The 23446-nt window shown below is 50.1% G+C and overlaps 1 protein-coding gene across 3 annotated transcripts in view; it reads left to right on the top strand.

Annotated features, from left to right (window-relative positions):
- The window catches only part of SGF29 (SAGA complex associated factor 29), a 31675-nt gene extending 8258 nt beyond the window's left edge, over window positions 1-23417 (top strand). For all 3 annotated transcript variants that reach the window (XM_006942198.5, XM_006942199.5, XM_045047419.1), the window contains 9 exons: window positions 12430-12518; window positions 14923-14998; window positions 15691-15763; window positions 20680-20744; window positions 21647-21776; window positions 21851-21997; window positions 22211-22246; window positions 22338-22500; window positions 23212-23417. In XM_006942198.5, the coding sequence (XP_006942260.1) occupies window positions 12444-12518; window positions 14923-14998; window positions 15691-15763; window positions 20680-20744; window positions 21647-21776; window positions 21851-21997; window positions 22211-22246; window positions 22338-22500; window positions 23212-23328 (882 nt within the window). In that variant the 5' untranslated portion in view covers window positions 12430-12443 and the 3' untranslated portion in view covers window positions 23329-23417. The remainder of the gene's footprint in view (window positions 1-12429; window positions 12519-14922; window positions 14999-15690; window positions 15764-20679; window positions 20745-21646; window positions 21777-21850; window positions 21998-22210; window positions 22247-22337; window positions 22501-23211) is intronic.
- The last annotated feature ends 29 nt before the right edge of the window (window positions 23418-23446 follow it).

Genomic DNA, 23446 nt, shown 5'->3' with positions numbered 1-23446 from the left:
TGCATGGCCGTTCATTTCTCTGATGACTTGTTGGTGGCGTATTTCATTTCTTTTTGTGACTTGATGCGTTTGGGCATGCGGGAATGCTGTTTGCCTCTTCCTGTGTTTACCAGAATAGTTTCTGATAAACAGCTGCCAAGCCCTCCTATGTTCTAGGCTTTGTTTCGGGTGCCAAGGCACAGAGATGACTAACACTCAGTTCTTGTACTTAAGGGGCTGGAAATCCTAGAAGTGGGCTCCTACACAAATAGAAAACAGTTTTACAAGAGCAAGTGCACTCTGATTGCAGTTATGTTGCAGGTACAGAGAGCGGCGCACAACATGAAAATCATTTAGGTTGCTGAGGTTTACTTTAATAATTCTTTAATAATTCTTATACTATTTTTTTGTCTGCTAAATTAGGAAAAAATGGGAAGAGAGGTGTGGCCAGAGTGCTCTGGGGCCCAGGGGCGTTCCTCACTGCTGAGTGGTTAAGGAGTGCCCCAAAGAAGAGAGGGCATTTGAGCAGGAAGAACATGCTGGCATTTGTCTGTTAGGTTTGGGGGGAAGGGGCATCCGGGTAGTGGAAAAGCTTGATGGTCCACTTGCAGAGGTGACTGGTTCCAGAGAAAGCAGTCGTTCGTTGTATAATCCAGAGATGAGCTTTTCCCGGGCGGGGCACTGCCCAGTGGACAAGGCGACCCTCCGGAATGCTGTTCTCCATCTCAGCACTTCACAGTGTTTCACACTGGATAGAAATGAGGGGAGGCGAAAGCGTTTCACCATTTATACGTGAGGGGATCCCGATGATTGGTATAGGGGCTGAGTGTCAGAGGCCAAAGGTCTCCAAAAACGGGGCCCATCCCCCCACTGCTGCTTGCTGGTTGCAAGATTAGGCCCTGACTGCTTTGCTCTTTGACCTCCTTCTTCCCCTCCAGACCACGTGGGTCAGCTTTCAAATTTCAGTGTGCTGAAAGTTTCAAGCTCCATCACGTGTTTGTGTGTGTGTGTGTGTGTGTCTCTGCATCTTCCATTTGCAAAAGGTTTTCTGAGATACATGCTTTTTTTCCTGTGTATGCATAGGATACCTCTGGAGAAATACCCAAGAAACAGTAGGGGTTACTTTTTTTTTTAATTATGTGCATATGTTAAAGGGTTTTTTTTTTTTTTTTTTTTTTTTCCTTAAGAGGAACAGGCTTTGTGTCCAGCCACAGTGAGGCACAGCAATGGGTGATATTGTGATAATGTGATGAGAGCCCCAACTAAGACAGTGACAGGTGGGGTGGAAGGGAGGGGCCGGGTTTGGGAGAAATTTCTGAGGCAAAATCCCTAGGAATGGAATGGGGTGGATCAGGGAGATGTGGGGTTGCAGATGGCCAAGAAGGAGGAGTGGATGCCTCTGAGATGTGAGGCCTGGGAGGCTGGCTGGGCAGCGATGGGTGCCATCAAACCACATCTGGAAGGCAGAGCAGAGCAGGAAGTGTGAGTTGTCTGAGGGGCATCTCGGGCCCTCAGCTGGCAGCTCAAAATCTGAGCTGGGAACCTTGGCGAGGGGTCAGGGTTGATGGAGGAATCTGGAAGTTTCAGAATATGGGGCCTTACAGCAGATGAGCTACCCAGGGAGCTTACAGACTGAGAGGGGGGTCCTGGAGTAGCCGTCCTGTGGGTTGGAGGAGGGGGCAGCAGAAGGACCGCACAGGGTGGTTGGAGAAATAGGAGGGACCGCAGGCCTGGAAGCTCAGCCAAGCTTTGAGAAGCAGCATGTGGTCAGGTGTTCAGGGCAGCAGAAAGGTCCAGGAGCTAACAGGAGATCACTGGGGACTGGGCGGGAGGCGCCATGCTGTGTCGGGCTGAGGTGTGAATGGGAATAGAAAATGAGGACAGTGGGTACGTGTGGAGCCCTGTGCTAGGTATCGAGGATCTAGTGATCCCCACCCTCAAGAGAGGAGACAAAAACACACAAAGAGAATTTGAATATGATTTGATAGGCACTATGTATGGTAGAGAGAGGCACAGGATAATTCGAGGCCACAGAGAAAGGTGACAAGTCAGCCTAGGAGACAGGTTTCTGACCGTGGCTGGTGAAGGGAGGTGGTATATGAGCCAGATCCTAGAGAGTAAGTAGTTAAATTGGGCCGAGGATTAGAGATGTCCTGCTTGCAGGAAGCACGTCCCAGATGGAGGGAACAGCATGGGGATAAGAAATGTGACATGGTGTGTGGTCAAAAGCAGGAGTGTGAAGTGTCTGGAGTATGAAGTGTGAGGCAGGCAGGGTAACGAGAGGAGATAGGAATGGGGGGCCAGGGATGGAGGCCACTTCCGTCGAGTCTGTGTTGTGGGTAAGGACTTGATGTACCCTGGAGGCGCGGGTTGAAAGCGTTTGGCAGGGGAACATGGCCACGCTTGTCTTTCAGATGGGTGGTGCCGCGGCCGTGTCGAGGGTGGATTTGATGGAGAGGAAAATGCAGAAGAGGGTGCTGTGTAAGTTACCGGGAGGCCATTGGTGTGGTGGGAAACAGTGACTGAAGGCTAAGAAGGGGGCAGTGAGTCAACAGGATCGGTGACCGATTGGACAGGGGATTGAGGGAGAAGGTGGTTTGAAAACAGCTGTTTTCAGCACAGGCAGCTGAGTGGCTTCTGGACATGCCGGCAGGGAAGGAGCGAGCTAGCACACAGGAGTTTAGGGGTGGAGTGGGTAGGGAGGGATGAGTTGGGTTTTGGACATACAGGTTTTGTTTTGTTTTGTTTAAGTTCTATTGAGCTATAATTCACATACCATACAATTCACCCAAAGTGCACGATTCATTGTTGGTTTGTTGTTGTTGTTTCACTGATTTGTACAGCCATCACCAGTATTTTAGAATGGTTTCTGGACAAATTGATTTAAAATCTTTCTGAAATAGTAGAAAATTTATAGCATATAGGAGAGACTCATACAAGGAAGGTCTGTGTCAGGCATAGGGATTTGGGGTCTTCTCTGGTAGGGCTGTCCAGCCGGCATGAAAATAAGGTTCTGAATCTTGGGGAAGCTGTGGGGGCTGGAGGTAGATTTGGGAGTTGGTGCCATGTGGCTCATAGTTGATAATTCGAGGAAAGAAGCCTTTGCTTAACAACAAAGTTTGGGAGAGTTGATGTGGGAAGTTCACAGTGGACCTTACTGCGGGGGCGGGGGGTGGGGAGAGGGTCAGGGCAGGAGAGAGGTGGTGTGTCAAGTAGAATTATTATCAAGTTCTTGCCAAGTCCTTGACACCACTTACCAGTGGTGGTTATTGATGTGAGGGGATTGCTGATGAAAGCAGAGGTGTTTGTTCTTGCCTGAGGAGCTCCCAGTCTGGTTGGGGAAGAAAAGCCAGTTTATAAAGGTAGGTTGGAAAGTCTAGATAGGAAGAGTCCAACAGGAGACACGTTTGGCTTATTGAGGGACAGTCAGGCAAGACCAGGCTTGAGCTGATCCTTGCAAGTGTAAGCTTTGGGGGAAGGGCATGCCCTTCAGCCTCTCTGGAGGGGAGGGGTGGTGGAAGGGACCTCCATGTCAAGTGTTTGTAGATGGGACGGGCTGGAAGGAATGTTCGAAAATGATGATGGGCTAGGCTGGAAGGAATGTTCGCAAATAACGAGGGCTGCCACTGTGTGTATCTCAGGGCCGGATCCCGTCCCTCAACTGCCCGTGTCTTCTTCAGATGCAGCCCTGTTCTCTGGCCCTTGGTCTTGTTCTCAGCATGCTTCTAGAAGCCCCTCAGCCAGCGTACTCCCATTTCCCCACCCGAAGCCCCCCACCCCCACCCCGCATCCACACTGCCTTCCCCTCAGGCTTCCACCCTCTCTGGTGCCACAGCTCTGGCAGGAGGTAGTTGTGTACATGTGCTTCTCCTGCGTGGTGGCTCCTGTCTCTCCCATTGCCTGTTTCCTGAGGTCCTAGTAAAGTCCTGACTGAGACCACTCCCGAGTCCTTTCCTGTAACATCTGGGGGCAGGTGGATGGGGTGGCGGCCAGGGCAGGGTGGGGTGGGGGAGAGACCTGGAAGTGTATACGGCGGCGGCCAGGCTCGAGCCCCAAGGAGCGCCAGCATTTGCAGGACAGGCCGGCGAGAGGCCGGTGCAGGAGAGGAGTGGAGGCTGACCACGCAGGAGGGAGGTCCTGACGCCGGGGGAAGAGGCAGTGGGCACCTGTGTCCAGCGGATGCAGGCAGGGGAAAGATCTAATTCTTTGACCTGTCCGGTTCCTGGTTCTCCCGAGAGCATCATCGCTGGGCTGGGGAGGACGGAAGCTAGACTGAAGTGGGTTGCGAAGTCAAATGGGGGCGAGGACTAGAAGCACGGGCTTGGACCACTTCTGAAGTTTTGCCGTGAAGAGACGAGGTGGGGAGCTGGAGGGGAGTGTGGGGTTTGGAAGCTCTTACATATTTAATTTTTAAGATGGGCTCTCCTAAAGTATGCTCGTGTGCCATACGGCGTAGGAAAGGGGCGTCAGCCGGCCCGAGAGGAGATGGGATTCAGAGCACAGATGACGGGTTGCTCTTCACTAAGTGCAGAGGTGACCGGTGCTGCTGCACTTAGCTTGTCCTGCTCATGGTGGGAACAGGGTCTCTGGCTTCTCTTCTGACCAGAGTGGGAACTTGGGACTTCAGCTAGGGGGGCTCAGACCCGGGTCTGAGGGCAGCAGCAAAAACATCGAAAGAAGGAGAAAGGTTGAAATGTCAGACAGACTTGCCGGGAACGACACCAATTTACGGGACAGCATTGTGGGCACGCCTGCCGCCGGTGTTTGTGGTGGCACAGCGTAAAGTTAGATGCACCCGTCCGGTTGTGGGGCTCGCCCCAATTTTACCGTGCACCGGTGTGGGCAGGTCCACGGCAGGTGGCTCCACCCAGGGTTCCTGCTTTACTTAGCGGGAGAGAACAACTCTTTTCCACGCGAATCCATCCTCCTTGGGATCTTTCCACTGAGCTCTCCTTCCGTCCACACCTTCACCTTTGGTGTAGCTCACTGGGGGGGTCTTTCTCCTTCCTCTTTTCTCACTCAGCAGATCAGTTCCTTCATGCTGATCATTCTCAAGTTTGTACGCTTCTAATCTCTAAACTCTCTAAACTCGAGATCTATTATTTCATGCGATTCTAGCTAATGCAGCTGGACTTTTTTTTTTTTTTAAGGGACATGTTCTTCCCTGTATTAAAATGTATTATGTAAAGCTGTGGTGGTAAAAAATAGTGTTGCATGTGGGAAAATGTGTCTTGTGTCCCAAGCAATCAGGAAAAATAGATAAATTGGACTGTATAGACATTTAAAAATGTATTTCTTTTTTTTTTTTTTAATTTTTTTTTCAACGTTTATTTTATTTTTGGGGGGACAGAGAGAGACAGAGCATGAACGGGGGAGGGGCAGAGAGAGAGGGAGACACAGAATCGGAAACAGGCTCCAGGCTCTGAGCCATCAGCCCAGAGCCTGACGCGGGGCTCGAACTCACGGACCGCGAGATCGTGACCTGGCTGAAGTCGGACGCTTAACCGACTGCGCCACCCAGGCGCCCCTAAAAATGTATTTCAAAGACAAAAATAAAGACAACCCAATAAAAATGGGTAAAGGGCAGTTCTCCAGAGCAGACACACAAATGGCTAATAAACAGGTGAAGACACGTTCGGCATCATTAGCCATGGGGGAAATGCAAATCAAAACTGCTAGTTAACTTTTCAACCCCACTAGGAGGGCTGTGATCAGAAAGACAGTTACACGCACTGCTGCAGATGTAGGGATATCGGAACCCTGGTGCTTTGCTGCTGGGAATGTAAAATGGTGCGCCCACTTTGGAAACCATCTGGCAGCTCCTCAAAAGGTTAAACCTAGAGTTACCATACAACCCAGCAGTTCCACTCCTGGGTATAGACCGAGAAAACGGAAACATGTCCACAGAAAAGCTTGTCCACGACTGTTCATAACAGTGTTATTCTCATTAGCCAAAAGTGAACACAACCCAAATGTCTATCAGTTGATGGATTAATATACAAAGTGTGGTGTATGCGAGCAGAGGAATATTATTCAACAATGAGAATAAATGAAGTGCACAATAGGAAAATCTATAGAGGGGCGCCTGGATGGTTCAGTCGGTTGAGTGTCCGACTTCAGCTCAGAGCCTGGAGCCTGTTTCAGATTCTGTGTCTCCCTCTCTCTCTACCCCTCCCCCACTCATGCTCTGTCTCTGTCTCTGTCTCTCTCTCTCTCTCTCAAAAATAAATAAACATTTAAAAAAATTAAAAAAAAAATCTATAGAAACAGAAATAGATTAGTGTTTACCTGAGGCTGGTGGCTGGGCGTGGGAGGTATATCTATCTAAAATTAACAACTCAGTGAATTTCAGTATATTCAGAGTTGTGCAGCTGTCACCACAATCAGTTTTAGAACGTGGTCATCCCCTGGCTAAAAAGCCCCGTACTCATTAACAGTCCCTTTCCCCCTAACCACACTCCCGCCACCACCACCCCCCCCGCCGCCATTTTCTGTGGATTTACCTAGATGATATTTCATCTAAATGGAATCGTACAGTAGGTAATGCAGTCTGTCGTGTGTGGCTTCTTTTACTTAGCATAAGGTTTTCAAGGTTCACCTGTGTTGTAGTATGTGTCATACTTCGTTCCTTTTATTGTTGAATCATATCTGCCTTTGTGTGAACAATACCGCTTTCCTCCATTCGTAGGATTTCTCCACATCCTCACCAACACTTGTTATGTCTCTTTTTAATGTGAAATGATACCTCCTTGTGGTTTTGATTTGTATTTTCTTGATGGCTAGTGATACTGAGTATCTTTTCATGTGCTTTTTGGCCATTTATATATCTTCTTTGGAGAACTGTCTATTCAGATCTTTTTTAAGCTTATTTATTGAGAGAAAGAGAACAAGTGGGGAGGGGCAGAGGGGGGGGGACATAGGATCCAAAGCAGGCTCCGTGCCAATAGTGGAGAGCCTGATGCGGGGCTCAAACTCATGAACTATGAGATCGTGACCTGAGCTGAAGTCAGATGCTTAACCGACTGAGCCACCTAAGTGCCCCAGATCATTTTTGTATATGGTCTGAGGAAGGGGTCGAAATTCATTCTTTTACATATGGATACCTAGTTGTCCCAGTACTGTTTGTCAAAAAGACTATTCTAGTTGTCTTGGGACCCTGGTTGGAAATTAATTGACTGTAGGTATGAGGGTTTATTTCTGGTCTCTCGATTCTGTGTCATTGATTGATAGGTCTATCCTTATGCCAGTACTGCATCGCCTTGATTGCTATAGCTTTGTGTAGTGCATTTTGTAATTGGGAAAACATCTTTATATTCGAGATTGTTTTGTCTATTCTCGATCCCTTGAGTTACCAAATGGATTTTAGGATGAGCTTGTTAATTTCTGCAAAGAAGCCAGCTGGGATTGCACTGAAAATGATGAGGGACAGAAGCAGGAAGATGCTTACCCTTATCCAGGAAGCTGACCTAAAGCCTGCATAGTTTTGATACAGATCAAATACATGCTGGTTACTACATTCTGTAAGGGTCTCGCGACTGCCTCTATATCTCCAATAGTTAATATCGAACTGAATGACAAAGGAATCTTGCAAAAGTAGTTTTACGAGTAGACATTCAAAGAAATTCGAAGAAATTTTGGTAATCTGATATTCCCAGCATGCCTCCTTCCCTTTGATTACTGAGTATATATAACCACCAGCCTCACACAGCAAAAGTATAGCACCTTCTGCCCGTGGGTTGGGTTCCCATGCTACTTAAATACACTTAGTAAGTTGCACTGTCAGCGGCTCAAGAATTCTTTCTTTACTGTTGGCCTCAACCCCCACATAATTTTTGGTAGCCTGTACGGGGACAGTGATGAAAGAAATTCAGGAGCTTCAGTGCGGCTTGGTAAGTCTTCTTTACCCCCAGTATTTGTTTCTTTCTTGTTCTTTTTTGGAGATGTCCTGAATAGTATGACTCTCCAGAATGTGTCTTGTCCAAGTGCTCAGGAGAGAACCTGTGCCTGTGGCTACACTACAGGGAGGGACAAACTTCTGCCCCCCAGCTGGACACTGGTACCTTGGCCGTAACAGCGTTGGTCAGAAATCAGGCTCTCCCTGTTTTACTGGTTTATTTATTTATTTTTTTTTTAGTGTTTGTTTATTTTGGGGGCTGAGACAGAGTGTGAGCAGGGGAGGGCAGAGAGAGAGAGAGAGAGAGAGAGAGGGAGACACAGAATCCGAAGTAGCCTCAGGCTCTGAACTGTCTGCACACAGCCTGACGCAGGGCTCAAACTCAGGAGCCATGAGATCATGACCTGAGCCGAAGTCAGACACTTAACTGACAGAGCCACCCGGGAGCTCCTGTTTTGCTGTTTTTTATAACGTTTGTATTCTTCTTGGGCTTGGGATGGCCATACATGTCATTAGGGTGGCTGCCAACCTATTTAGGCGACCCCCTAAATAGCCCAGTGTGATCCCTCGATGAGCATAAAATTCAAGATACATCTTCTTGTGTGCTTCCCGAAAGGGACAGGTGGGAGCTGTTCCCATTTGGGGCACTCACCCAACAGGGGACCCCTCCCTTGGGACTGGATCACGGCTGAAACTCATGAGAAAGTTGCCCGGGTTAGGTAGGAGTTCCACACTGCCATCTTTTCATGTCTCTCATTTGACCTTCCCCATCGACTGTTTGGTGTTCTTGGTCCTGCTCTCGGGGTAAAGGTACCTTAGATATCTCGTGCGTAATTCGATATGAAATGGCTGCCCCTTCTAAACAAAGGCCAGAACCTCCACCCCATCCATTACTGCTAGATCCAGAGGCTTACGAAGGGTATCATTATTGGTCACCAAGCCTACCGACTCCCCCAAAATGGAAAGAGGCAGCCTCAATGGTTGCGGCATTTCAGTCCATCTCCCCGCACCTACTGCAGGTTAGGGTGCAATAGGGGAAGTGGAGGGAGGCCCACATCCCTCCTCAAGTAGTACAGGGGTGTCAGAGCAGTCAGGGGAGGGTGCCTCCTGCCACCCTGAACCCCAGGAAGCTTCAGCAGTGTTCCTGATAGGATGCCATTCAGAAGCCGAGGGAGATTTTGGTCAAGGACTCTTAGTTAATGTAACTATGGATGGGATCAGCTTCTTCAGTCCCAGAGGATTCCCTGTCTCCTAACACAATGGAGTTAATTTGGATTTAAAGAAAAAGTGCCGAACCCTACTCCCCACCCCAAAGAATAAATACTGCCTCCTAGTTAACACTGCCAATAAAAGATAGAAACCCAAGTGCCAGGGCGTGCAGCTCACTCTCTCGAGCTTGCCTGCTCTCACATCTCGAGAGTGTCTTTTTCACTTTAATAACCTTTCCCTCCCCACTTCTTTTACTCATCTGCTGTGCTGCATGTCTGTCCTGAGCTCCTTCCTGAGACAAGACCAAGAACCTTCAGCATCCGCTTTAGGTCTGGCTGGGTCAAGGCTCCAGGGATTGGGGTCTCCCCAATTCACACGGCAACACCTTTGGCAGCCATGAAGGGACAGGGTAACAACAGGTCGAGTGACCGTCTTCATCGGTGAGGTTCTCACCTTCCTTGTGCTGGACAGTTGCTTAGTCACTCTTTGTTCTGCTCGCTCTCTCTGATCTCCCTGGGGAAAGGCCTCAAAAGGAAACAAAAAATTCCAGTATGCCAGATTATATCTCAGTACAGGGGAGACTTCTCCTGTCTCTCCCAACGACACGCATGTTGATTGAAAGGAAGGATGGGCAGGGGTTCCCTCTTGGGGGGCACGCTAGGCCAAAGAGGGCAGCAGGTTGGGGATGCCCACCTGCATCAGGGATGATAGTGTGATGGTTCCAGGGAGATGTCCCAGGGCCCAGACTCTCCAAGGTGGCGCTCTTGGGGTTCAGCAGGGACGCCTCTAGCCCAGGAGACTGTCAACTTTCTTTCCTCTAAATCCTTGATCCCATCCCACCCCGCCTTGAGATGCATCTTGAGAAACTAGAACCAGTTTGACCCTGGCACCTTGTATGCTTCCTTCCCACGTCGGCTTCTTTGTAACATTGTCGGCCTCAGTATAAACTAAAGAATGGAGAAGTCTGACTAGAAAAATGGACCGAAATCCCACATGGTCAGGCTTTTACGGATCTGTACCCAAACCCTGATCTGTCCATGCTCTTTTAGGGGCCCTGAGAACACCCACCTCGTCCACTCCTCAATCCACCATCAGCTCACCTGCCTTAGGCCTTGTACTTCTGTTAATCTGCCACAAGCCTGTGTTCTGTCCTGTTCTGTGTGCCCACCCACCTTGTCTCTTTGTAAACAGGTTGCTGCCAGGATCCTGTACAGCCCCCCCCTCCCCTTTTTCCTGAGTTACTCGTCTCCTCTTTGCTGCTGCTTCTGTGTGTCAGATCTGAAATCTGTCTCGAGAGACCTGGATGAATGTCGCCTGATCCTTGTACGTGGAGACGTCTCCCTCCTTCGTCTCCAGGTTAATGGCTGTGATAAACAGAGCCAATTGTCTGTTATAGGTCTTCCTCAGGATGAGGACTTTAAGGAATATTCCCAAGCAGCTTTTGAAACTCCTTTTGTTTCAAGGGGGTTCCCTGTATTGTCTGGCCAGACTAGACTGTCTTTTTTCACATTTTGTTGGGGGAAAGAAAATGTTCATCTGTTCTTCTGTCTGGTGACCGGGAGTCTCTTTCTTCTGTTTGGGCTTTTATCGCCTCCAGCCTTGCAGGCAGCACCTCGCCTCTTCTGCCTCCTCCTCCCTCTCCTCCTGTTTCTGCACCACCCTCCACCCTAGGCAAGGCTTACCTAACAGGCTCCTGCACCCTCCTCAGTGCCTGTGGCACCAGTGGTTTCTGGTCCTACTCTCAGTGTCAAGGAGCAGAGAGCACTCCAAGCTGTTGGGCCACCTCCTTTTGAGGTTCAAACTGAAACACCTCCCAGGTCAGCAAGAAGGGGCCTAACGGTTCCCTTGGACTTAAACCACCCCTCAGATTTCCCCACAGGTACCCCAAGTAACATGGACGGTGTGGAGCAGATTGATTGACTTTTAGTGGGCACAGGTGCAACATATTTTGATGTAAAGTCAATTTAAGTTTGTTTATTGTTTTTAAGTTTATTTATTTTGAGAGAGAGAGGATCCCAAGCAGGCTTTGTGCTGTCAGCACAGAGCCTGAGGTGGGGCTTGATCTCATGAACTGTCTCATAAAGCTTTCATGGGTAATGGTTATGAACAAGTAGGTAGGTTGAATAAATGAAAAGGTTTCTAGGTAAAACTTTTAATGGCTTTCAAGATCTTTTGTAGCATGAATTTTTTTTTATGTTTATTTATTTTTGAGAGAGAGAGTACCCATGCAAGCAGGGGAGGGGCAGAGAGAGAGGGAGTCAGAGAATCCAAAGCAGGTTCCAGGCTCTAAGCTGTCAGCCCCAATGTGGGGCTCAAACTCATAAACCATGAGATCCTGACCTGAGCCAAAGTTGGATGCTTCACCGGTTGAGCCACCCAGGTGCCCCAGTAACCTGAAAGTTTTAAAGTTTTGCTAAGTTAAATGATAAATTGAATTCATTGGATATCCATAACCTTTCTAAATAAGGTAAAATACCTAAAGCATTGTTTTCTGAACATAGGTTTGTGTTTTTGGCTTCTTATTGTGGAGAAACTGACAGGGTTGCTTTCCTCATCATTTCCATCAGCCTTAATTATGTTTAATAGAATTTTAACTTAGAAGCCTTAGTTTCCAGTGAACATGAAGTAGTAATCAATTGTGAACTGTCTGCTATACCAGAATTCTTTAGATTGGCAAATTTATGAATATAGTTCATAATTTCTAAAAACATGTTTTCCCATAGCACAATCTTTCAACAAAGCATGCTTAACAAGAGACTCAACTCTGTATGTAGGAAAGTGGGAAATGTGTTAGGAAGATACAAGAAATGAGAATACATTTTGTTGAGAGGAAAAATAAAGTAATTTTGTCCTAAAATGAGACTGTTTATTTAGAGAGAGAAGGCTTAGGACAAAGCCTGAGTGAAAAAGAAAGTTGTAGAAGGTTTGTCAAGGCAAATCTTTGAAAAGAACTTTGTATGTAATCATGACTAAGATTGAAATGATCTCTTATTGTCAGCTTGGTTAGTTAAATATGGAGTTTTATAGTGATCTATGATCCTGTTTAGGCATGTACCATGAAACTTCCCAAGATTCAAACTCTAAATAAAGTCTTTTTGACTGATTAGGCTGGTTTATTTGGTATGGTAAGCTACTTGGGAAGTTGTATCACAGAGATGATGATAAAGGTTATGTTGTTTGGGTAAATGCTGTAACTGTTCTAGAAATTATATGAAATTCCTGTAGTTTTAGTATGTTCTGGTACAAGGTCATCATTTGACATTCTGAGCTTCAACATACCTTTTGGAGGACACGATGAACCCGTAACAGCCACTAACAGGGTTCTCTCCTATTCCTCTCCACCCCAGGCACCCCGTATGCAATGGCCCTGGTGTCTGCTGATTCCCGCATTGCAGAACTTCTCACGGAGCTCCATCAGCTGATCAAACAAACCCAGGTAAAAAGCTGCAGCCCTTGGCTCCTGGAGGGCAGCATGTGAGTGGCAGGGGCAGGGGCGGGGGGTGGGGGGTGGGGGGTAGGGGGTGGGGAGGGTTGTGTTCAGAGAGATTGGACGTGCAGGAGCCCAGGTGATGTGAAGAATGCGTTTTAAGAACGAGAATGTGGGGGTATAACTACCCTTCCTGCTGGATTTTCTATCAGGGGCAGGATTTTGTGATTCTTTCTGTTTAATGACGGCTATATTGAGATCTGGTTCACTAGTTCCAAGTGTCCGATTCCAGTGGTTTTGGTGTATTTACAGAGTTGTGCAACCATCACCACGATCAATTTCAGGATGTTGACATCATCTGACAAAAATGCCCTGTACCCATTATGGCCATTCCTCTTTTCCCTCCACCCTCTTATCTCAGCTGAACACAGATACTCTTACTGGGCAGGATATTCCAGGAGTGCAGGCAGAAGTTCTCTCCCAGGAGCTGGTCAAGGGCCAAAACTTTTTTGGAATGTGCAGGATCTGAAAACACAGGCCTGTTGAGTTCAACTTTTCCGGCACAGCCCCCCGTCCCCAGCCCTTGGCCTAGGCTCCCTTAGAGCGAAATGATATTGGAGCATCTACATTTAATACAGCATTTCTACATCAGCTATAGCAGCAGTGTCAACACGAGTATGCCTAACATTTGGAGGAGCCGGTGTGGGGTCGGGATAGACTTCAAGAAACAGCCTGTCCTATTGAGCCATTACATACATTTTCATATTTTTATACTAATTTGGTTACCCATTTCGCCCCTTCATCCACTCCTGTTTGTGCCTTATAATACGTTTGTGTTGAACTGTTCCTTTGGGCACTGGTACCAGAATTATCATATGACTTCTTTACGTAAGGCAGTTGAGTTTTACTGGCGATACCAGGGTGGTACACTGTTGAACTATGATCATGGTAGAATTCAGTTTCATTATAGAACAAGTTAGTAAGAATTATAGACTTATTTCTTATGCCTTCGCACCGGAATTGGCCTTGCCCACTTACTAGATATCGTACTTAACTAGGTATTGTCCTGGACAATAAAAGTATACTTTACAATATTTGCTTTATTATGGTTGGCCACGATTCAGTTATTTCTGGGTTCTGGTGACAAAGCCAGTCACCCTATTGCAGCTCACAGGCTTGTAAAGAGACTGGTTTTCATTGTGTGCCCTTGTACAGCGGGGCTCACCTCCTCCCTATGGAAAGGACCTAAGCGATACTCAAAGTAACAGCCCTACCTCTGCCAGCTGTACCTCAGGATGTCTAATTTGATCTGTTCTTGGATCAAGGTAGTCATGGTGCATCAGTATAAATTATAAAAGCCCTGTACAGGTGCCCTAGAAGGGCCGCCACAGGTTTAGAAAGCCGTGCTTCCCCTAGGTGTGTCCTTGGAGCTCAGTGGCTAGAATGGAGGGCCATTGCCCCATGGCTGCGCAGCCCCCGTCTAGATTAAAATAGCCAAGAGGCCCTGAGGGGCAGGATGGCAAACCTTTCCCAATAACACATGGGTCCGTGAATTATCCAGCACTATCTGTTGGATTGACCTGGCCCAATACACTAACTCCTCCTCATCTTTCCAGGTGGACACACACTCCTTGTCTTCCTCCTACCAGAGAACTCACCTTAGTCTGTTCGTTTTACTAATCAGTCTTCCTCTGAATGCCACTTCTCCTTAAAAGTGTATTCAATTGTCCCATAAGGCGCACACTAGCACCCGTCTCCCCTAAAACCTTTTCTGTCTGTGGGCCAGTGTACTTTCTCCAGCACGCATTTTGTTGCCATTGTTGTCTACTGGCCTGGGTAAAGTGAGGAGACCTATTTCGTACTCCAAAATGCTGGGTGCCCTATACTGGATGTATGGTGGCCACACGTAGATGTATTTTAGCCTGAATGTATCAAATGGCCTCTCCAAACCTTCTTCACCTCAGGGCGAGAAGGTTCCCCAGGGGAATTTGGACCCACCATGTGATGCCTGCTGCTTTAAGCCTATCAGAAAGCCATTTTTTTCCATTTAAAAAGATATCTTTTCATTCACAAAAATAAGAGTGGTGTGTGTTTGTGCACGGCCTGTTGGATGTGCCGCTGCTATACTTTGGTCCATTATAATCAGGGTCCTCTCCAAGCATTCGGTCATCCAGGTTTATAGTTACACAGGGACCCATCTCCTGGGAGCCATGCACCACACAGTCATGTGGCCCAGAAGGGAGCGGTTCCCGGAAATTCCTTCCCAAATGAAGTCTTTTGTAGTGGGATGTAACCTGAAAAGTAAGGGTCAGGAGATGCCGGTATAAATATTTCTGGGGCCTCTGGCCTGGGATGCGGGGTGCCACAGCAGGATAAAGGGCCTCCCTCATGCCTGTTGACCTCACCCTTGCAGGAAGAGCGTTCACGGAGCGAACACAACTTAGTGAACATCCAGAAGACCCATGAGCGGATGCAGACAGAGAACAAGAGTAAGTAGCTGGGCTCACAAGAGAAAGGGGTGTGGGCCGAGACAGGGAACCTGACTGTTACTAGTGTCGGACAGGATTTGGACAGGATTTTTGCATGTACCTACACAACCCAAAATGAACCGCTCCTTAGCCAGAGGGACAGTTTTCCCTTAGGCTATGTGATATATGGTGACCCAGGAAACAGATAGCAGATGACTTAGCACTAAGGAGCCTTAAAATCTCCCAATTCTAGGGACTGGGACGTCAGTGAAATGAGGCTGCATCCAGGGGAACCCCTTTGGGCACACAAGCATCCCCAGTAGGCTGGTGTTTTCTAGAGAGAGCTTCCCTCCCGTGCACTGCACATGCCCCAGCAGCCCTCATGCTCAGCCTCCTGGGTTGGTGCTTTCCAACCCTGAGCAGCTTTGAGAGTTGTCTGTCTTCCTCTGTGCTGACACGTATTTTCTGTCATGCGATGGCAGAGATTAGAAAGTCCTCTCCTGACATGTAATGATGTGATCTGTACCATAGGAAAATGTGAACTCGTCGAACATGGGCATCTGCCTCAGAGAGCACTTCTGACCCAGTAAAGCTCACACCCTGGCCCGTGGCCTCTGTAAGCCTCCGGAAGTCTGATTTGGGTGTACTGGAAGCAGGGCCACGTGACCACCAGCTGCCCCTTGCCCACGCCTCTTTCTCTGTTCACTTTGCAGTCTCTCCCTATTACCGGACAAAGCTGCGTGGGCTCTATACAACCGCCAAGGCCGATGCGGAGGCGGAGTGCAAGTGAGTACTGTCCCACCGCCCTGCCCTCATCTCCCCTTCCCCGCCCGTGTGCTGGGCTCCAGAAGCCTACAAACCACAGCCCCAGCCGCCTTTCCTGCCACGGATAAGCAGATTCCCACTCCCCAGGCTGTCCCTGGGGGCCTGCCTTCCCTAGAACCCACTTTTGGACCTCTCTTTCCCGATAGCCCTGCTGTTTTATAGATGGCAATGAGGTGGGGACCAGACCCCAGCACTGCCATTTACCAGCCACAGTGACCTTTTGAGCAGGCCCTTCCGTCGAGATTCAGTTGCTCCGTCATTACAATGGGGATAATAACCATCTACAGAATTGTCAGCATATGAGACGGTTGTATATATAGTGCCTAAGACCAGTGTTTTTCAAACTTCTGATCATTACCTGTGGTAGGAAATACATTTTCTGTTGTGGCTTAATAATAATAATATTAAATACATAATCATCATGTTAATAATATTAATAAAGACTCCTATTGGCCTTACTGTGCCAGGCATTATTCCAAGTACTTTATGTATTTATCTCAATGCTCAGAGCCACCATTTTACAGATGAGGAAACGAAGACACAAGGGGTTCCATAATCTGCTAAAAGACATACAACTAGTAAGTGGGGGAGCCCAACTTTAGACCCAAAGTCCATATTCTTGGATACCATGCTAGAATGGTTTAATGATTGTCTTTTCACATTTATTTTATATGCACATATATCATAGAATTGGAACAAGAAATAGTTTGTACTATGTCTTTGTGTGTGTGTGTGTGTGTGTGTGTGTGTGTGTGTGTGTGTGTGTGTGTTTTGTTTTGTTTTGTTTTGTTTTAAGTAATCTCTACACCCACTGTGTGGGGCTCAAGCTCATGACCCAGAGATCGAGAGTTGCATGCTCTTACGGCTGAGCCAGCCAGGTATCCTCTGTTCTGTTTTTTTTAAATGCTGGTTGTTACCCAGGAAATTAATTTCACAACTCACTAATGAGCTATGGGCTCCATTTAAATACTGGCCTGCACATGTGGTGATGGCCAGCACCCTAAACATTTCTAGTGGTTCCAGATCTTCCTCTCCTCCCGTCAGGCTCTTCATGAGCACACTGCCTTGTGCTCATGGTCCCAGATTCTCGTCGCCTGCTGTCATCTTTGTTTTACAAACCTTTGCTGGCACCTGTGTCTGGTGCTGGCCATCCACATATAGAGACACGAGGATAGCGAAGACCCTGCCTTCAAGGGCAAACAGTCCGGAAAGGAGAGGCACCCTAAGAAAAGAGTTACAGGACAGTGTGGTTGATGGGCCAGCAGAGGTGGGCTCACTGTGCCTGCAGGCCTGGGATGGCCGCGGGGAGGAGGAGAGACTTGAAGTAGGGGTCAGCAGGTGGACACGGCAGAGGGGACAGTGTGTGGAGGCTGTGGAAGAGTGCTCGCTGGACATGTGCACTGGGGGACTGAAAACCAGTCCTGTGTGGCTGGGAAGGGCAAGGCAGCATGTGGAGGGCTTCCAGGAACTGGGTTTTATCCTGGAGGCCACAGGGAGCCAGTGAGGATGTAAAAGGAGAGAAACCTCTGGCTGCTGTGTGGACGGTAGACTGGGTGAGATTCAGAGCCAGTGAGGAGATCAGGCAAGAGGTGGTGATGGGATTGAGCCAAGACAGTGGCTGTGGGGATGGAGAAGCAAGAGTGGGTTCAAGGGCAGATTCTGAAACAAAATTGGGGGAATCAGGGGCGCCTGGGTGTCTCAGTCGGTTGGGCGTCCGACTTCAACTCAGGTCATGATCTCATGGTTTCTGGGTTCAAGTCCTGCGTCGGGCTCTGTGCTGACAGCTCACAGCCTGGGGCCTGCTTCGGATTCTGTGTCTCCCTCTCTCTCTGCACCTCCCCTGCTCATGCTCTGTCTCTCTGTGTCTCAAAAATAAATAAAAACATTTTTAAAAAAATAAAATTGGAATCATTTGGGACAGAGGAAGGTGAAGATCCCAGGGTTTTTTTTAGCTTAGAGGCACCAGCTGGGCTCCCTGTGCTGGTCTGGGGAGGAGAACAAAGGGTGGGGCTGACTTAGGCAGGGGGAGGCACCGGCCAGGGGGAGGCACGGAGCGTTCTGACCGCCAGCCGGCCTTCCAGCCCACCCTTCCCCACCGCCTCTTCTCCCTGATGTGCAAGTTTGTCATCTGGCCATAGTCAGGCCCTTTCCCGCTCACCTGCACTGGAGTTGGGCTGGCATGAGTTAGAGGGACACACACATTAGAGAGTAAAAGGCAAATGGCCCTTCCAAGCTTAACTGCTGGGAAAGTGACTGCTTCAGAAACCAGTCTGGTGTGGGCTCCTCTCTCCCATTGACCCATTGGGAGTTAAACACTTAGAAGCTTATTTCCTAATTTCAGGGCCCAGCCTCTTGCAGTTCTGCCACTTTACTTTTCAGACTGTCAAAAGTTCATACATTTATTCACTAGACTCTGAGTCCTTGTCAGCACCGGGTGCCGTGCTGGGCCCGGGAGCACATGAGGGGGCGAAGTGCCACCCTGCCTGTGGGAGGCTCTGAGTCTGGGAGTCTGGGTGGGGAACACATGTCACGGTGTGTTCCCGGGACACTCTCCTCCACCCATACATCTCCAAGCAGATTAATTAAAGCCCTCAGGAAACTGAAGAGGCGCCAAGAGCCAGCGTCAGGAGTTAGTCCCGTGACACGCCGCTAGCTGACTCCTTAACATGCTGCTGCTCTTTCCTCCACATGCTCTTTCCTGCCCCCCGGCTGGGTTTCATCCTCCTGCTTGCAGAAAATGGAAAAGTGCCTGTGTCTTCATTTAACAATTTCTTTTTCTTTTTTTTTTTTTTAAAGGGCTTGAGGTTGCACACTGGCTGCAGAGGTCAGAGGGCAACAAGATCAAAGATTTCACTTTCCAGAAATAGGCAGCCATTCCCAGGCAGGAACAAATTATTTTCTAGCCTTAGTGCAAAAGGCCTTCCGCAAGAGTGGGAGGGATGGGGTCCTCAGTGATACTTTGGCCACAGACAGTGGCTTCCAACCACCCCGAGTTCCGGGTGGGGAAGATGGTTTTAGCCCCGGCTCGGCTGGCGCAGGCAGAGGTGTGGGTTAGCTTCCCAAGGGCCTGAACGACCTCCCATGGCAGGTCCCCAGAGGAGAGAATGATTTGTGGTCTGAGGACGGTCTTTCCGCACCAGGTGCGGGGCCCTGGACAGCTGACCGTTGGCTGCCGGCGCTTGCGGCGTAGATGTTGTTCCAGGCTGCAGACCAGAGGTGGCGCTCTAGTCTTGACCTGTTCCATAGGAAGGAGGTCTCGTCCACTTTTTTCCAGGGTTATGGCCGTTTTCCATTGTGTAGTTAGTAAGTCTCTTATGGGAGATCATCGAGATTATGTAAATATTCCAGGTCAAGCTGTCTCTTAGCTTTGGCATCTGTTTATGGTTCTTGTTCACAACAATTGGGATTCTTTTTCTTAAAGCTCCCCAGGGGATTCTGATGTGGTTGAGACCCACTCCATTAATGTCTCACAGAGTACAGTTTAGGACATACTGCATAGAGCTGTGTTCTTCAGACAGGCCCAGCAGCAATGGTCAGACTCCCAGGTTCCCTTTGGCCTCCTGGCTTTTACTCCCCTCCTGTCCTGGGGCCTGACTGCCCTGTGTCCCAGTGCTCCCGGCCTGCAGTGGCCCTGGCTGAGCCCTCCCTGTGTCCTGTGCCTGCTGCGCTGAACTGTGATGCTGCAGGCATATCAGGTGACATGTCCACCCCTCCCTGCTTTGGACTGCCCCACTCCATCTGCCTGACAAGCTCCACGAGAGCCTGGGACCCAGCAGGACACAGCTGCGAGGCTGTATCGTGCTGTGTTCTTATTTGTCTCCCTCCTGCTAAATGAAGGCCTTCAGAACTACAGGGGCATTTACTAAAGGTTTACTAGAGGAATAGCTATGGGAGAGGAGAATAAATGACCCAAAATGGAGTCTGTGCTGCTTAGTCCTATTGAAATACTTTTTGGGGAAGAGTCCTCAAGATCTAGGATAAAGAAATCTTCCTCCAGCGAGAACTGTGTTCAGTCTGCTGGATTGCCTGGGCCCCAACCACTCTGGAACCCCGTAAGTTAACTCCAGAGGTTTACTGGGGCTGTGGCCTTTCGGAGACAGATTCCTTCTACCCATACCCCTGCTCTGAGCTGAGAGGACTCCCCACAATCCTCTGGAGTGTCTCCTTTTACACGTCCCAGTGTGGGCAGACCCCGAGCCTTAACTTCCACCCTGCGAATCTCCAGACTGTTCAAAGCAGCCAGACCTGTAACATGCTTTCTTCAGGCTTTGTCAGATGCAGTTCTCTCTGCTTTGCTTGCCTCTCTGCAATTCTCTTGGATTCTTTGGCCTGCTTCCTCTCACTACCTTATTGGTTCTTTTATGCTTTTAAAATTAAAAAAAACACGGGTGCCTGGCTGGCTCAGTCAGTGGAACATGTGACTCTCGATCTTGGGATTGGAGGTTTGACCCCCGACCCACGTTGGGTGTAGAGATTACTTAAAATTAAAATAAATAAACAAACCAAACCAAATAAATAGGGTGCCTGGGTGGCTCAGTCGGTTAAGCGTCCGTCTTTGGCTCAGGTCCATGATCTCACAGTTCATGGGTTCGAGCCCCGCGTCGGGCTCTGTGCTGACAGCTCGGAGCCTGGAGCCTGCTTGTGATTCTGTGTCTCCCTCTCTCTCTGCCCCTCCCCCACTCACACTCTGTCTCCTCTCCTCTCCTCCCTCTCTCTCTGTCAAAAATAAACATTAAAAAATAAATAAATAAGCACTTAGGGTTTATAGTTTTTGGCAGTAGGGTTGATCTGAGTTACCCAGCCTGCTGTAAGCAGAGAGGGAAGTCTGTGCTTTGTGCTTCATCCTGACGCCTTCTCTCCCTTCTCCCCACCCTCAGTATCCTCCGGAAAGCTCTAGATAAGATAGCAGAAATCAAGTCTCTGTTGGAGGAAAGGCGGATCGGTGAGTCGGAGATGCGTCTTGACCAGGCTGAGTGAGGCTTCTGAGAGCAGCAGCCACGGCTCCCTGCAGCCTCAGCCCTGTGTGCTCGTTCCGTGGACTTCCGATGGGGGGAGCGCATCTGTGCAGCCCGGGTCTGGGGAGGGAACGGAGACTCTCCCCTGCTCAGAGGCAGGGGCTCCCCAGCGTCCCTGTGCAGACCTGGAAGGTTTCATCCCCCCACCCGTGCTCGTCTCCCTTCCTCTTGGGCCTGGGCAGGTGCCTCCTTCCCGCTACCTCCACTCGCACTTCTTTCTGTCGTAAACCCTGGCTGCTCTGTGAGGGCCGTTCTAGGATGGAGTTTACACAGGTGCTGGCTTCCAGATCCCTTCAGGCCGCCCCGGCTCTCCCACCTCTCTTACCGTGAGCCCACAGCGGGCAGTCGCCTCCCCCGTCAAACGTGTCACACCGCCAGCGGGGTCCGTGTGAGGTTGACTGGGTGTGTGGCGCCATGCCTAAGGAGGTCAAGGGTCTGACTAAGGAACCTAAAGTTCTTTTACCTTTATGTGGAATAACAGCACATTCTAATAGTAGAAAAGCACACCTAATTGTACACACAGCTCTGTGAAATTTTCACTGACTGAACATCTGATGTGACCAGCATCTCAGAAGCCCCCCTTTTTGCCCTCTTTCATCCTTCACACCAAGGGACCCCCCTGACCCGACATCTCACCGGTCCGTGAGAGTAGTCCGCAAGTGTTTCTCCGCGGGCATCTGGCGGAAGGGGCCGGGATCCCATCTGGGCCCTTGCTGCTAACGCGGGAGCTGGGGTTCCGGGCCGAGCTCCACTGGCAGCTCAGTGCACGGGTGGGCCTGGGGGAGGCGCCCTGTCCCCGGTGCCTCAGGGGCTCGCTTCCTTCCCACAGCGGCCAAGATCGCGGGCCTGTACAATGACTCGGAGCCCCCTCGGAAGACCATGCGCAGGGGGGTGCTGATGACCCTGCTGCAGCAGTCGGCCATGACCCTGCCCCTGTGGATCGGGAAGCCTGGTGACAAGTGAGGGCAGGCCCCGGGGTGGAGGGAGCTGATAAGTGGGAGGGGCTGGACCTAACACCTTGTCCCACCCTCAGGCCCCCGCCCCTCTGTGGGGCCATTCCAGCCTCTGGCGACTACGTGGCCAAACCTGGAGACAAGGTGGCTGCCCGGGTAAAGGCTGTGGATGGGGACGAGCAGTGGATCCTGGCCGAGGTGGTCAGCTACAGCCATGCCACCAACAAGTGAGTCGACACCCACGCCTCCGTCTGCGCTCCTGTTACACCTGTGCGGCTGCCCCTCCCCCACGTGCAGGATGGGAGAAGGGCTTCCCTCGGGGTGCCTGTGGGGACGGGGACGGTGTGTGGAGCAGGCTCCTTGGGCCCTTCCCTGCCCCGCTCGTGGCTCCCCGACTCAGCGCACCTCCCTGCATCCACCGTTTTCCTTTTGTTCGCCAGGTATGAGGTAGATGACATCGACGAAGAAGGCAAAGAGTGAGTGTGCTGGTCAGGGCGGGACCATGGAAGCTGCTGGGAAGGAACCCCCGCCTGGCCGCGGGTTGACCTAAGCCCCCCCATCCCCCAGGAGACATACCCTGAGCCGGCGGCGCATCATCCCACTGCCCCAGTGGAAGGCCAACCCCGAGACGGACCCTGAAGCCTTATTTCAGAAGGAGCAGCTCGTACTGGCCCTGTATCCCCAGACCACCTGCTTCTACCGTGCCCTGATCCACACGCCCCCACAACGGGTAAGCAGCCCCCACGGGAGAGACCGCACAGGACACGACGACTGGGCTGACCCCATGGGTCATGGGGTCACCGTCCACCTCCCTCCCCTCCTGACCACCTCCTCCAGCCTCTCTGAGCTAGGAGGGTCCCGTGCGTTGCCCTGTCTCCTGCTCACACTTCCCCGCAGCTGCCCTCCGGCCCTGCCCCCTACGGCAGTGCCATCCAACCCCTCTCCCACCTTCAGAGTCCCAGCAGGCCCTGAGTGGAATGTGACCCACGAGTCCCCTAGTCTCACCTCACCTGCGCATTTCGACAGGCAGCCCTGAGATGGGAAGGCCCGTGCCGGGGCCCTTTCTCCGTCCCCGGCTGCGCTCCCTCACGCTGGTCACCCTTCACCTCATGGTGGGGGAAAGGCCCTTCTCCCCTCTTCCTCCAGGATTCCTGCCTGCTGCCCTCTGGGTTTTTCTTGATCCCCTTAACAGAGGGTCCTCAAAAGGCACCAGATCCTCTATGTAGGATCTCCCCATATAGACAGTAAGTCTCCCTCCTGCTTGCTCTTTGTTGCTGAGAAAAGAACTCCGTCCTAGCAGGGATTAGGTTCAAACATCTAGACTTTTTGAGCAAGGTTGGGGACAGGAGAGGCTGGGAGCCCCAGAGGTTCTGCTCATTCTCGGCACAGGGCCTCGTCTGGGGGTCTCTGACCAGCCCCTCCTGTCTGCCCCCTACTGCAGCCCCAGGATGACTATTCAGTCCTGTTTGAAGACACCTCCTATGCGGATGGTTACTCCCCTCCCCTCAATGTGGCCCAGAGGTACGTGGTGGCTTGTAAGGAGCCCAAGAAAAAGTGAAGTGGGCTGGCAGACTCCAAATCTCCTGCCATCCTCACAGGGGAGTGCAACAGAAGATTTTGTGATCAAATAAATATTGTTCCCCTTTGCCCATGTCTCCTTGGCTTTGCTTTTCCAG

This window comes from Felis catus, chromosome E3, assembly GCF_018350175.1.
Source record: "Felis catus isolate Fca126 chromosome E3, F.catus_Fca126_mat1.0, whole genome shotgun sequence".
Classification (NCBI taxonomy): Eukaryota; Metazoa; Chordata; class Mammalia; order Carnivora; family Felidae; genus Felis; species Felis catus.
Note: the sequence above shows the minus strand (reverse complement) of the source record. Positions and strands in the feature narration are given on the sequence as shown.